General features: G+C 38.2%; 1 protein-coding gene across 1 annotated transcript in view; it reads left to right on the forward strand.

Annotated features, from left to right (window-relative positions):
• LOC117792968 overlaps positions 1–12234 on the forward strand; it is a 54498-nt gene extending 42264 nt beyond the window's left edge. The window contains exons 3-12 of the mRNA XM_034633324.1: positions 5027–5179; positions 5244–5447; positions 5504–5660; positions 5836–5904; positions 6736–7459; positions 7523–7763; positions 8852–9297; positions 9403–9697; positions 9760–9929; positions 10694–12234. Of these exons, the coding sequence (XP_034489215.1) occupies positions 5027–5179; positions 5244–5447; positions 5504–5660; positions 5836–5904; positions 6736–7459; positions 7523–7763; positions 8852–9297; positions 9403–9697; positions 9760–9929; positions 10694–11980 (3746 nt within the window). The 3' untranslated portion in view covers positions 11981–12234. The remainder of the gene's footprint in view (positions 1–5026; positions 5180–5243; positions 5448–5503; positions 5661–5835; positions 5905–6735; positions 7460–7522; positions 7764–8851; positions 9298–9402; positions 9698–9759; positions 9930–10693) is intronic.
• The last annotated feature ends 2069 nt before the right edge of the window (positions 12235–14303 follow it).

The raw sequence follows: 14303 nt of genomic DNA on the forward strand, positions 1-14303 counted from the left end.
TGCAATTGCTGCAGGCTACTTCTCCCTCTGCTCCCACTGTTCCCTAGGCTGCTGCAACTTCTCTTTCGACTGCCAGCAACTGTAAAATGTGAACGCACCAATGAACTGAGGCAAGGCAATCAATAGATACGGCTACAACTTGAGATACAAGATACTTTCATGCTTGCAACTGTAGAACTTCCCACATGGAATGCTATGGAATGTGCACACGCATCTTCGACGTGCCTCTCCTCTCCTCTTCTCTCCTCCCCTTCCCCTCTCTCCAATGCTGCCCCAGCTAGCCGCAACATTGTGGTGGGTGCGCAGACACCACAGCGGGAAGCTGTGGCAAGTTGTGAAAGGGGGGCAGTAGCTTACATTTATGCGCGAAATTGTCGTATACATTTGCACATTCATAAATTCTCGTTGAGCGCCCCCAAAGCGACAGTCGCAGCGCCGAAGAATGCAACATTCTCTCTAGCCCAAGATGAACAAACAAGGGAGGCAAGGCTGACGAAGGGGGGTAGAAGAATGTGGGGCAGAGAGTAGAATATTTGCCATACTATACGAGTACTCCTACTTGTAGTTGGTAGTTGTAGCTGTTCTTGCTGCTCTTGTTTCTCTCCCATTTAAATTGCATTTTATTCAGATACCCTAGCAAAATGTATTACAATTTAGTCAACAAATGTGTAACGTATTAAAGAAGGCTCCTATAAATGATATACATTCAGGCCTGATCCGATGCTCCGAAGTAAATTTATATTTAATTTCATTTAGACCAAATATTACTTATTGAATTTAATTTGAGTTGGTGAACTTAAGTCCGATAAAGTTAAATACGATTAATTTTAAATACTTAGTCTTAATTCATTATTAAAATTTCTCATTTTCTTAATGGCTATTTAATAAAATGTGAAAACCGGAAAAATCCTGTATAATCTTGAACACTCCAATGGTGTGGTCTGTTTTTCTAAAACTTTATCTATCTTGGTGAAATTTTATAAAGGTGTCTTTTTGAAAAAATACAGAACATATATCGGAACCGACCGGATCGATGCACTATATTATATAGCTGCAATAAGAACTATCGCTCAACACCAACCCTTAGTACATCATGTTTCTTTTTTTTATATATCTTAACCAATCCCACAGATTAAACATTTGTCTTATACTAGTAATAGTAAGAGTACATTTAGAAAAAACTTTTTTTTTTAATCTGACCAGCATTATTTATAGCTGCAATAGGAACGATCAGTCGAAAATTAAATAGAGGACACTGTAAGGGTATCCCATCTTCGACGTGCCGAACAAAAATTTTCATTCTTGTTTTATTTTATTTTTACTTTTTTTTCCATTCTTGTTACTTTTTTAATATTCTTTTATATTTTTTGTATTTTCAACATTTTATTACTGCATTTTATAACAAACGCGGGCAACCTTAGAACAGCACGTCATTAGGCGATAAATTATCTCTCTCTCAGGCGCGCTGCATTTTGCATAAAATGTTGCCTGCTGCCCCGTTGCCGCAAAAGTGTGCCAACAGCTGTGGCCCGGTCCCGGGCATGGATCCGTGGCCGACTCGGGATGCGGCACAAGAGGCTCAACGAGAGGCTGCAGCTGAGGCAGAGGCAGAGGTTGCAAGTTGCAAACGATGCTGAGACTAGACCTAAATCAGCAAACTGAATCTGGTGCGCGCTAACTGCGGCTGGGGTTGCATTAAAAAGGATGCCTGGCAATTTAAATTTGTGAAATTCCATTATAGGTGCCGCGTTAAGAGGTGGCAGGAGTTAGGAGGGAGGAAGTGCATCTAGCGGCAGCACCAAATGTTGCCCCATTGAAAGCTGGCTTATCTATGCACAAGATGTTGCCGTTTGATAAGCGCAACGCTGCGCAGCAAGTTAGCAATTTATGTGCCGGCGCTGCCTTCGCTGTTGCGGCAACTGCAGTTGCAGTTGCATTCATCATCGACTGCAGCAGCAGTCGCAGTTGCAGCAGCAGCAGCAACAGTTGCAGCATGTGGAATGCGCTGGCTGCCGTCGACGTGCGTTCAACTATGCAAATTTGTGCAAGTTCCCCAACCTCAGCTCCATAGAGCCATTGCATTGACTTGCAACTTGCTACAACTTAGTAACTGCCTATATATATGTGTGTGTGTGTGTGTATGTGTATGTGTGTGTGATTGTGCTTGTTGTCAAACAGCATTCAAGCACGATTCTGGGAAACATTCTTCCCCAGTGAGTAGTTGACTTGCGCTAGAGTTTTGCATTGCTTTGGCTTTTCCTTTTCCTTTCTCTTTGCCACTGCCTCCTAGCTCTTGGCTCCTGGTTCTTGGCTTTGACTTTGGCCCGATGCAGAGCAGAGATTATAGAATAAATGAGCTGCAATTTTATTGAAGAGATTGCACATAACGGTAGGGCCATCGACTAGAATAGAAAGTTCAATCATCTGCGATCATCGTCGATCTTGTTGACAACTCACAGCATTTTCATCGCCAGAGATTGCTGATAAACTTGATTTCTTTCAACAAGATGATGCTAAGCTAAAAGAAAACAAAATAATTTGAATTTTTTTACTTTAATTATTCAAAATTCTAATTGTAATGAATACAGATAGAAACATAAATTTGACCTTTTGGGAATGGAGCAAACATACATATTTTTATAATGGGTTATTAGTCGTGATTCTTATGTTATTGTTTGGTATTACATTTGTCTTAATCATATTACATTATTTTTGATCAAGTTTTATAGACAGAGTTGGTAAAAAATTAACATGTTTTCAGTTTTGCTGTTTACATTTTCGGTGATTTTATTATAAATCTGATATTTTTTTGTTGTTAAATAATTCGCGGAAAGTTTTCTCAATTACAAGCTCAGTGAATATGAGAAATCTCAGCTGAAATATTAAGCAAAAACAATGTAAAGCTGAAAGCAAAAAAAGGCATGCACTTGTATTCGTTAGTATTAGTACACTTTAAGCATTTGCTGGCAACGATGACTCAAAATATTCAGCCATATATAGTTATATAGTAAAAAAACACATACTTTATCAGTTAAATAGTTGTAATTAAAATTCAATATTGAAAAAACTATTTGAGCTTCAACATGCTGTTGACACCACCCACTTTGGGTACATGATAAATGGCCAAAAGGTGTGCCGGCAAATGGTCAAAAACAGAAACTGGTAACTGCAAATTGTAAAATAAAAAATCGCTGAACTTTGACTGGCAACTGAACGTATTTAGAGTTGGGCGGGAATCGTTTCCAAAGCGCAATTAAACGCCCTGCCATTGAAACAATTATGCCATAACAATTACGCTTTTCGTTGCACATGCCACACACCTTGCCCCTTGTCAATGCCTCCATGTGGCATGTTCTGTTGTGTTCGCGTATGTTAGTAAATTTGCCGCATTTAGCGCTGCTGTTGCAACTGCTGACATGACATTTGGTTATTTAGCAGTTGCTGCTAAACTGAACCAAACTGAACGGCAAACGGCAAGTCAAAGGAATTTTCATGCGTCAAATTGTGGCATGTGCATGTGCGTGTAATTACAGCAATAAAAATTGCAACACATTGCGTATAAACATGCAACAAGCGCAACAAGAAGTCGCTTCCTTCTAGTTTTCTGCCTTGCGTTTTGATCAGCTCCAACTTGAAGCTCATTTCAATTCCATTTCAGTTGTGTTCAGTAATTATCTTATTTATTTCAGTTCATTTATCAAAAACTGAACAAATTCCCAGTTTCCTTAGAACTCGCAGTGAGACAGTGCGAAAGAGAGAAAGACAGAGAGAGAGAGAGTCGTCTTTTGCAATTGGCTAACGAGCCAACAGACATTGCCACAAGTGAGTGCACTCGGCGTGGCTGCCACTTGGGTGGCCATAGCTGGAGCGTAACGTTAGTTGATTGCATTTTTAGCATAAATTTCAACGCATTTGACTAATGTTTGGCTATTTGTTATTTGGTGAATAGCGCAACGCTTTGCTTGCTGCAATTTTTCACATCAAACCACTTCAAGCTGCCAACTAGAAGTTTCTGAGAATGCCCAGAACCTATTGCAGCTAATAGATATTTCAGCGATACAAACTCGCATGCAAATTGCAATTCAACTAGAAATGTACAGAAAAATACTTGGAACGTACTTGGAACGTTGTTATCATTCGATATTAAGTATACGCACTGTTCATTCGCACTTGACTTGAATTAATGTGCCGCAAATGAGTTGCCATCGAAAAGGAACAACAACAACGACAACAACAACAACCGTCTGTGGCAACGTCAGCAATAGCTAAACAATTAATTAACACTCCAGGGCATTAACTGGGCGATGGCCGCAGCACGTACCACAAAATCGCAGCCAACGCCAGAGACAGCAACAAAGCCACTGACATAATCAAGACCTGAGCCCAACACGGCGTTTTCTCGCTTGGCATTTTCACAAAAATTATATATAAGAAAACAGAAAAATAGACCCAAAGAAAAATGGCAAGAAAAAGCTTGAAATTTATAACAGTCAATCAATTATGTTTAAGTATAAAGAATTTTATTGTTGTTGGCTGGCTTTGTGTATTGTTTAGCAAGAGTTTACTAGATTATGAGTAAAATGTATACATATACTATATGTATGCAAGGTTGAACTTTTATAGCTCCAAGCAAATAGAGCGAAAAGTCTACAGTTTGCTTCTTTAACTCGAAATAAGTGCACATTTTATTTATTGGATTTTAACTGGGAAACAAAACAAAAAATGAAAAGTTTAACATTTCTGCAACATTTCAAAACAAAAAAATTAATGAAAAACTAAGCTTACAAGACATGAGTAGATCTTAAAGTTTAAATAGCTTCATTGTCTTATTGAAGTAAACAATGATATTTTTACTATAAATAAAGTACTGGTACTTGAGCTACTCCACAGCTCAAATTTCTGTCTTTTTGTCGATTTTTCTGATATTGTTGAATATTTAAACATTTCTTTATACAGCTTTGTCATGTACTATGATGATTATAAGTTGCCTGTTTTTTAAATATATATTTTGTTTAATTTATTGCAGTTGCTGCCGCCACACAACTGAAAAACTCAACACTACAGAAGCCATATCTACAGATTAAAAAGCACGCATTTACAAGACTGACCATAACCAATCCACATTCAATAACCTATCTTACCTGCACGCCCATCATTAACTCCTATGATTACTATCAGGGTGAGTACATCAACAAATTCAGCATAAATTTAACTGATATTAATTGACATTAATTCCATTGCAGACGGAGATGGGAACATCTACTGTAGTTGGTATCGCAACGATAAGCCTATTGAGCAAACTGCGCTGCGTAAGAACGATTTCTTCATTTATAAGAATGGATCACTTCGACTGCCACCCACGGAGCGTGCTAGTGGCGTTTATTATTGCGCAATTGAGGCTGCTTACACGAAGGTCATCTCCGACAGCATTACCGTTGAGTATCCAGGTGAGTTTTGTGCCTTCGTTGTCCCTGTCTTTTCTTAGCTAACACTTAATTTGCAGTACTGAAGCGCATTGCAACACCAACTGGTGAACAACTGAACAGCAATATCAGCGCCCTTGAGCATCTGCCCCTTGTAATCAATTGTCCATTTGTGAGTGTACCAGCTGCTCGTATCAATTGGTACTTTGGCAACGAGTCCCTGACCAATGACAGCAGGCGAGTAAAGATCAGTTTTGTTCCCATCAAGTTGCGTTTTGAGGTTGCATTTTGCCTAAAAAATCTAGTCAACTTGGTGGCTTCAATAACTCTTGACATTTTACAGATCACTCAATCGGCATTAAGAGTATTTTTTTTTAACGTTTGTCAATCATTTTCTCTTTCCCCCTCACAGCGCTCTCATCTTGTCCAATGGCACGCTCGTGTTGCGACAATTACGCTCAGAACAGGCTGGCAAATACAAGTAAGTTAATCTCACAACTAGAACAGCTCTAAAATAACTTTCTATATTATTAAAACAAAGTCCTTTCCATATGCCGAACTTTTCTTTATTTTTTGCCCAAATGAAATTTAAAAGTATATATTTTCATCATTCATCTTAATATAACAACTATTTAGTATTTAACAACTACTAAATTGTACATCGTTATAAAAGCAAAGTTTTTCGTATATACATTTGCAAAACATCTTTCTTTTGTTTTTCATTTACTTTCCTCTTTGAATCAATATTCATTAAGAAAGGCTTTTTGTAAATTTAATTAAAAAGTAACATTTTTTCCAAGCACATTCTCTGTATCTAACTTAATATAAAGCATTTTATTTCCTCTACAAAAACCCTTTTAGTTGTGTTGTTTTACTACATTTCAAATTACTTAATTATAAATATGAATATTTATTTATTTTAAAAGTAAAGTTGTTTCCATGTGCGTTCTCTTAGCATTTTCTGCATATATTTTGCAAGTGTTTGCATAAAGAATATTTATCTAAAGTTTAAGCCTAGTTTAATTGCTCTACAACATTTTGACTTTGATAGTTTGTATAGAGTTTCCCCCGAGAAGCGCTTAACAATTACCCGCGGGCAGGTACTTCATTTTGGCTAGTGATGTTGTATATCAACACCTTGGCCGCAATTCATCAACCCTAGGCTCACCATGTCTTGAGCCAAGATATTTGTGCATTATTTAACACCACGCACCGGGCGACTGGCTGGCATAATTGCAGCTACTGTTAAAGCCAATTAATGTGCGAAATGTATAAAATGCTCATACGTATGTTTTCATATTCCCCTTTACAGATGCGTGGCCCAGAACCAGTATGCCCTCAAGAGCTATCGACAGTTCGTGTGGACGGTGCGCGTCGAACCGAATGCGGGCAACAGCGGGTTAATGTTGGCCGAGAGCGAAACGCAGCTGTTGCCAGCTTTTCAGAATGCCACACTTTATGTGCCCACGGGTGGCATGCTGATGCTGCAGTGTCGGGCCGTGGCTGATTATGTGCCCATCGATTGGTGGCTGCAGCATCCGAACAACACACTCTCCCAGCTGAGGAACAATAGCGTCGCGTTGGAAATCACGGAGGTCAGCAGGGAACGCCATGAGGGATATTACATCTGCACCACGCCCACAGATAGACAGACGTTTCATGTGATTGTCACCAGTCCGCCGAGAATAGTCAGCACTTTGCCGGTTGAAGTGGGGTATATTAGTCTGTCGACCACGTTGACCTGCCGTGCGGAGGGCAATCCAACGCCAAGTCTTAGCTGGTATCATAATGGAGCACTGCTCAACAGTTCCTACACACGCTACATTAGCGGCAACGAGCTGCACATCCATTCCTTTGATCCCGAGGAGGAGGGCATCTATCAATGTTTTGCGCGAAATGTTGCTGGTGAGGATTCGGTTACTGGCGAGCTGCGTTTCAAGCGTCAGCCGGAGGAACCGAATCCCTTGCAGAATATACGCTGCTATCCGCACAGTTTTCACACCATCAATGTGACTTTCGATAGCCGCATAATGGAGGTAATTTATCAATCATACGCAGTGTAAGCCGCCAATCAATATTCAATCATTTTTCTTTGCCAGGCAATGTTCGTGGTGCACATTGTGCTTAGCAATCCACATCAATGGAGCTCATTTGCACCAATGAAACTGAATCTCACCTCGTTTGTGGTGATCTCAACTGGCCTGCCTGTCTATCGTCCCTTTGCACTGATCACCCGCTTCCTTAAGCCCAAATCGGAGGTGAGATCCGGCAGCATGGTGCCCCAGCAGATGATTCAAAGCTCACTGCGTAGTCCGGCCGTGGTCTGCTGCACTCAAGGATGTAAGTCAATCATTCCGACTAAAATTAAACACTTAAAACTAACAATATAATAAATGCAAGTTACTCTTTATAACGTAATAAGTTTAAAACAACACTTTAAACTTGATTCTGAGAACTTTAATTTTCTTGTAAAAAATCATGTCAAATTGGACAGAAATTTGGACTTGTAAGTTGTAAGGTTAAGGTATTGACCAACTTCAAACTTTCATAACTATGAAAAAACGGAACCGATTTTAAAGCGGAATGTTATTTTGATCATGGTTTGGCCTCCAAATTTATTCTGCATTCAAATTAAATTAATTTTGTAAAAAAAAATTTCCGTCTAGATTTAGATATTGATGATAAGGGTACCCCCTTTGAAATTTTGAAAATTGAAAATTTTAAATCTCAAGTTTTCACTTTTAATCAACTCCTTATATCGTAATTAGTCTAAAACAACACTTTAAACTTGATTCTGAGACCTTTCATTTTTTTGTAAAAAATCATGCCAAAATGAACATAAATTTTGACTTGTAAAGTGGTTAAAACTGCAGTCTGACCAACTTCAAACTGTCATAACTTGATCAAAACTAAGCCGATTTTCAAGCGGAATGCCATTTTGATCATAATTTGGCCTCTAAATTCAATGTGCATTTAAATTTTGTTCATTTAGAAAATTTAATTATTTTTGACAAAGGCTCGATATCGATGCTAAGGGTCCCCCCTTTGAAGTTTCGAAAATTCAAAATTTTAAATCTCAAATTTTTACTTTTAATCAACTTCTTACATCGTATTTAGTATAAAACAACACTTTTAATTTGTTTCTCAGACCTTTAATTTTCTTGTAAAAAATCATGTCAAATTTAAAAAAAATTTGGACTTGTAAAGTTGGTAGATCAAAAAGTCTGACCAACTTCAAACTCTCATAACATGGTCAAAACTTAACCGATTTATAAGTGGAATGTCATTTTGATCATAGCTTGACCTCTAAATTCAATGTGCATTCAAAATTAATTAGTTTTTTTGTATCTACAATTGTATCGGTTTGTTTCCGTAAATATAGTATTAACTTTAATTCAACTTTAATTAATTTTGGATTTCCTATCTAGTACTACTACGTCTGATCCATCTGGGCAACGATACATTTGTGACATGGTCTCAGGCGGAGCTGGATAACAAAAAGTACTTCATACTGCAGTTCTCCATCAATCACACTCATCCACATCCCGCCCAGCTGCTGAATGGTCCACTGCATGGCACTGTCACGCCAGTCGAGGAGAAGGAAGACCAAGTGCGTCGCCATTTGACCATTATAAGGCCGCTCAATCAGTCAGCAGCTGCCACAGTAATCAAAAATGCAGAGTATGAAGTATTGGACAATGAGGTAGACGATGTCACACTCGAAATGGAGGAGGATATCTTCAGTTTGGTGGTGGAGGCGAGTGTCACAGGATTGCTGCTGCAGCACTTTACTAGGATTAAAATGCGTGTACTAATCATCACGAGTGAGAACGAGTTTCTCGCTCAGGACTTTCGCTACGTACAGTGGAAGATTGTGAGTAGACTGTACTGTAGTGGCAATTGTCAATGAGACATTTCGGCGTACTTAATCAGTTCACTTCAATCTCTAAAGTCTTTCAATTATTTGTCTTCCCTACAGATCGAGAATGGCACCTCGGATCAATCGAATATGTCCTTTCGCCTGATGACTATCGAGTCACGAATGTTGGCCTTTCAATTCCTAGACAGTCTCAATGATACCTGCGTCTATGAGTGTCATCTTCATATTCAATTGCCGCTGCGGAAACAGGAGCCGAAATGCAAGGAACGCACCATTGTCAACTCAAAGCTGTTGGTCAGCGGACTCAGCGCCAATGAAAGCTACAATTTCCACTTTTACAATTGCAAGCCACAGATCTTCTATGGCGAAATAGATGTAAAGACGCTGCCCGATCGTAAGCATGGTATTGTCTCATTATATACCCTATCTAATTTGAAAACTTGCCCTTTGATTTAGCACCTGGCACCATCAGCAACGCACGTGTGGTTAAGGACAATGGCATCATGCTGTTGTGGGAACCCCCTTTACATTCCAATGGACGTGTACATCATTACAACATCGAGTGGACCCTGGACAATGTCACCCACGAGATGGTAGTTTACGAGTGTCGCTCCTGCTCCTTTAAGGTATATCCAAATATATATTAGCTTATTAGTGTGGCAAAAATATCGACATTTAAAAAAAAACCTTTATAGTTGTAATATATCTACATTAAAAGTTCATATATATTTTTTAACTTTATTTTTATTTGATTTATTATTCGTTTTAATTCTTATTTTTGATTTAATGTAGTAAAAATCAAGGTTGCAAACCGGTTCTAAACCGAACCGCTCTGATCCGGTTCGGCTCGGGTATTTAAGCAGTCCGAACCGGATCATGAACCGAAACTTTAAAATTATTTACTCTGTGAACCCGAACCTGAACCGAACCAATTTCCTAAATAAAAGGTTCGGTTTGAAAAAAAAAATTACAGACTTTTTATTAGTGATTTAAAAATACATCGAAATATAATTTTAAAAATAATTTAGACTTTTATAGAATTCGATTTTTTTGAATTTACTTCGTTAAAAAAATAAAAAAAAAAACTTTATGCAATAAAACTATTTATTTTGCATAAAATTAAACCAAGGTTCGAACCTAAACCTTGGGTTGAAAGGTACACAAACCGGTTTGCGAACCAAACCTCAGTCTTGATCTATGTTCGAACCATCGAACCGAACCTTTACCAAAATTTTGGTGGTTTGCAGCCATGGTAAAAATATGAATTAACTTTTAAAATTCATGTTATTATCATTATTATTATTTAAAAATCCATAAATTATTAGTATGACATTAGATACCCTAGTAAAGTTTCATATTTAAACCAAATTTGTTTCTTTTTTTTTTGCAGTTTCCCAACGTTTCGGAGACGGATAAAATGCATGTGACCGTGCGAGTTGTGGGTGAAACGGGCGTGGGTGCTCCCCTCTTCTTTGACTTGTCGAATCACCGAATTCCACCGATAAACAAGAACTCCAATCACGAGGTCTACAGCGGCATTGCCATTGGCTCGTTGCTGTCGACGGTCTGCGTGTTTGTCTTTGCACTGTTCATCATCTTTCAGAGGCGTCGCTTCAAGGCACGCGCCCAGGGACCGACACACTTGACCACGCCCACGGACATCAATTTTGGCAACCTGAGCAGTGCGTCGGGCATGCCAGGGGACAGTGCCGGGGGATTGAGTGGCAGCACGTTGCAGCAGGATTGCCACGAGATGCAGACGCTAATACCACGGTCGCGTTACCACATCGAACTGCTGCCAGAGCACACACTGGAGTATCAGACGAGCTCGGCGGCAGCTGCTCCGCTGCCCAATGGTCACAGCAATGGTCCGATCGCCAGGCGAGCGGATCAGGATCCACTGCAGCTGGAGCTGAGCATTGCTGGTGTGCATAATCTGTCGCAGTTGCCGCTGTGTGGTGGCTCGCCCGAGCGGAAGAGCGTACAGGATACCATGTTGCAGGAGGCAAAGGCTTTTTATATACCTTATCGCCATACGCCGCCCAATGCAGTGGCCATGCAGACTGGAGGCAACTCGAATGCCAATCATAAGCAAAGTTCCTCAATGAACGGTGGCGATGGCAGTCTCGAGTTGGCCATGCCACCCAACTCCTTGCCCCTGGTTGCCACCGTGCCGGGCCTGGGCAATGTGAGCACTCGCCGGAGCGGCAGCCTGAGCAGCAGCAGCGTCAGCAGCAGCAGCAATGGCAGTAAAAAACAATTTCATACAAATTTTACAAGACACTCGAATTCCAACGATGGCATTTGTCTGCTCGCCGAGGAGGAATCGGCGGCCACCTTGACGCCCACATCGGAGCACGAATATGCGTGTGTTAGCCTCACCAATGGCTTTAAGTTGCCCGCCGATTTGACAAGGCAAATGCCGGCCAATAATCATTACAGCAACAACAACAACAGCAGCAGCAGCAGTAGTGGCAGCAAACAGAAGCCACTAAAGGATCGACAGCAACAACAACAACAACCGCATCCACATGCATCCATAGTTCCTGCCAACGGACCACAGTCACATGCTGTGTCCGTTAATAATGTTAAAGCGACCAAGTCAATGGCCAAACAGACTTGGCCAACAGCGCCGACGGCTCTGCAACGTCGTGCTCAAGTCGATCCCAATGGCTGAGTCGATATCTTTACTGTTGCAGTTGCAGTTGCAGTTGTTGTCGCCTCGCCAAGCAAAAGTATTCTATGAGAAGCTACTATTATACATACAGACACACACACACACACAAACATGTATACATTAACACACACACATTCACAGCTTGAAACATTCCAAACATTATTTATGATTGATTGTGTTTGATTGATTAATCATTGAGCAAATGCATTTTATAAATGCATTTCAAATCAATCAATAAAGTTGAACTAAGAGAATAAGCAGCATATTTATATATATACATACATATATCTATATAATTAAATTAAGTTAAGCATTTTTACATTTTTATACGATATTCTTATATATTATTTAGTTTATTTTTTTGTTTGTTTTTCTTTTGTTAAAGGAGGCTAATTACATTTTATAATTAGTACGTATATTTAATAATTTCCGCATTTCTACAGACATTAATCAAACTGCCGTAAATAGTCTATACTTAGAGCCAAAAATAACATTTGCAATAGCCCAACTGACACACATACACCCTCACACACACATACATTCAATAGTCACAAGTGTTCATACATACATACAATATACAATTACATACATAAATATTTAAGCAACATATTTAATTTCCGTTTATATTAATTGCCGCATTTTGTTTGTTTTTATATTTTTTTTTACCGATATATCAAATGTACCTGATTGTATTCATTTTGCATTTTGTTGAATCGCTTATTTTCAAGCACCAACAACAACACACAAATACATACATACCCACACAAATGCATATTACATTCCCTTTTTGTAATTAAACAGATGCCCTTTGTTTATGCCTAAAATGTACCACAGCCGTATTGTACGAGTCTATCCCCATATAACCGACTGTACCTAGTTTGTACAAATAATAACAACTACAACAACAAGTCACACACACACACAGACACAGACACACACAGGCATACACATTCTCAGTAACAAACAGTCAACCGCAGATATTATTTTTCTAATGCATTTAAAATTGGGCCAGCTATAAAATGTGTTTTTCGAATTGTTATGCAGTGTGAATATTGCTCTGAGATACACACACACACCTATATACTTACATCCCTTACACATTCCATTTCCATAGAGAAACTTTAAGAAGATTAATTAGAATTTTGAATTGATGCAAAAATAAAATGGAATGATATGATGAAAATTGGATCCGTTTAAGAACTTTAAATGTATACGTATTTAGACTTAAGTGCAATAACAAATATCTAAGCCTATACCTTGAAAACCAACCAAAACAAAGCTAAAACAACACACAACAACAATTACAAACAATAGTACCTTTCCACATAAACAACAAAGAAATATAATAAAAAGACACAACATAAATATATAAATTAATGTATATTATATTCGAATAGCCGAATTTTCTGTGTGTGTCCTGTAAAAATGTATACCCTTGCAGAGAGTATTCTTACTTTGTCATGAAATAAAGCAAAACAAACTATGACCTCAACTTTAGTTTAAAGAATTTAAAGTTTAAAGAATTCTTGATGGATCGTACCCTATCTACCTAACGAGCATTTATTAAATCTTTAACAAATTAAAACAGTATCATCTAGATATATTAAAAAATGATTTTTAACAATAATCTGCAAGGGTATTAGCAATTCGAAGAACTTAAATCGAGTTTTCACAATGAAATATTCCTCTGGGCACACATGCCGTATTCGGCCGTCATTTTATCTACCAATCTAACTTGTGTTCATATTGAAATACATACAAAACTTTCATGGTGTTCCAAAGCAAAAATATATAAGAAAACGAAATAGAAAAAAAAACTCAAACTTAATGTATACAATGTATAGAAAATCAAATCAACTTTTGATGGTCGCATAAACTATGCATTTAATTCAAGCAAAATATTCCGCAAACGAACTCAAAATTCCTAAAAGCATGAAGAAAAGAAAAACAAAACAAATTTAAGCGTTACAAAGTTAAGATAAAAAAAAATATAAGAAATATGCAGCAAAAGGCAGAGAATTACGTATTAATAAAATTTATATAAATTAGATCTAAGAATTAAATGTTTGAAAATGAGATGAAAAAATAACTGCGATTGTGATCGCTGTGTAAGTGGATGTGATAAATGTTTAAATTATTTAAGCGCGAAAACAATAAAAATAAATTTAATTATTTGATAGCATGGATAATGCGTAATGCGACTTTTGCATAGGTTTTTGGCAAAAAAAAAAGAAAACGAACGAATCGAGGAGAAAAACCAATCAATATCTAAGAGTCCACTAAAGATGTAAGCAAATTATGTTCTTAACTGTCTTTTGGGTAA

This window comes from Drosophila innubila (genome assembly GCF_004354385.1).
Source record: "Drosophila innubila isolate TH190305 chromosome 3R unlocalized genomic scaffold, UK_Dinn_1.0 2_E_3R, whole genome shotgun sequence".
Taxonomy (NCBI): Eukaryota; Metazoa; Arthropoda; class Insecta; order Diptera; family Drosophilidae; genus Drosophila; species Drosophila innubila.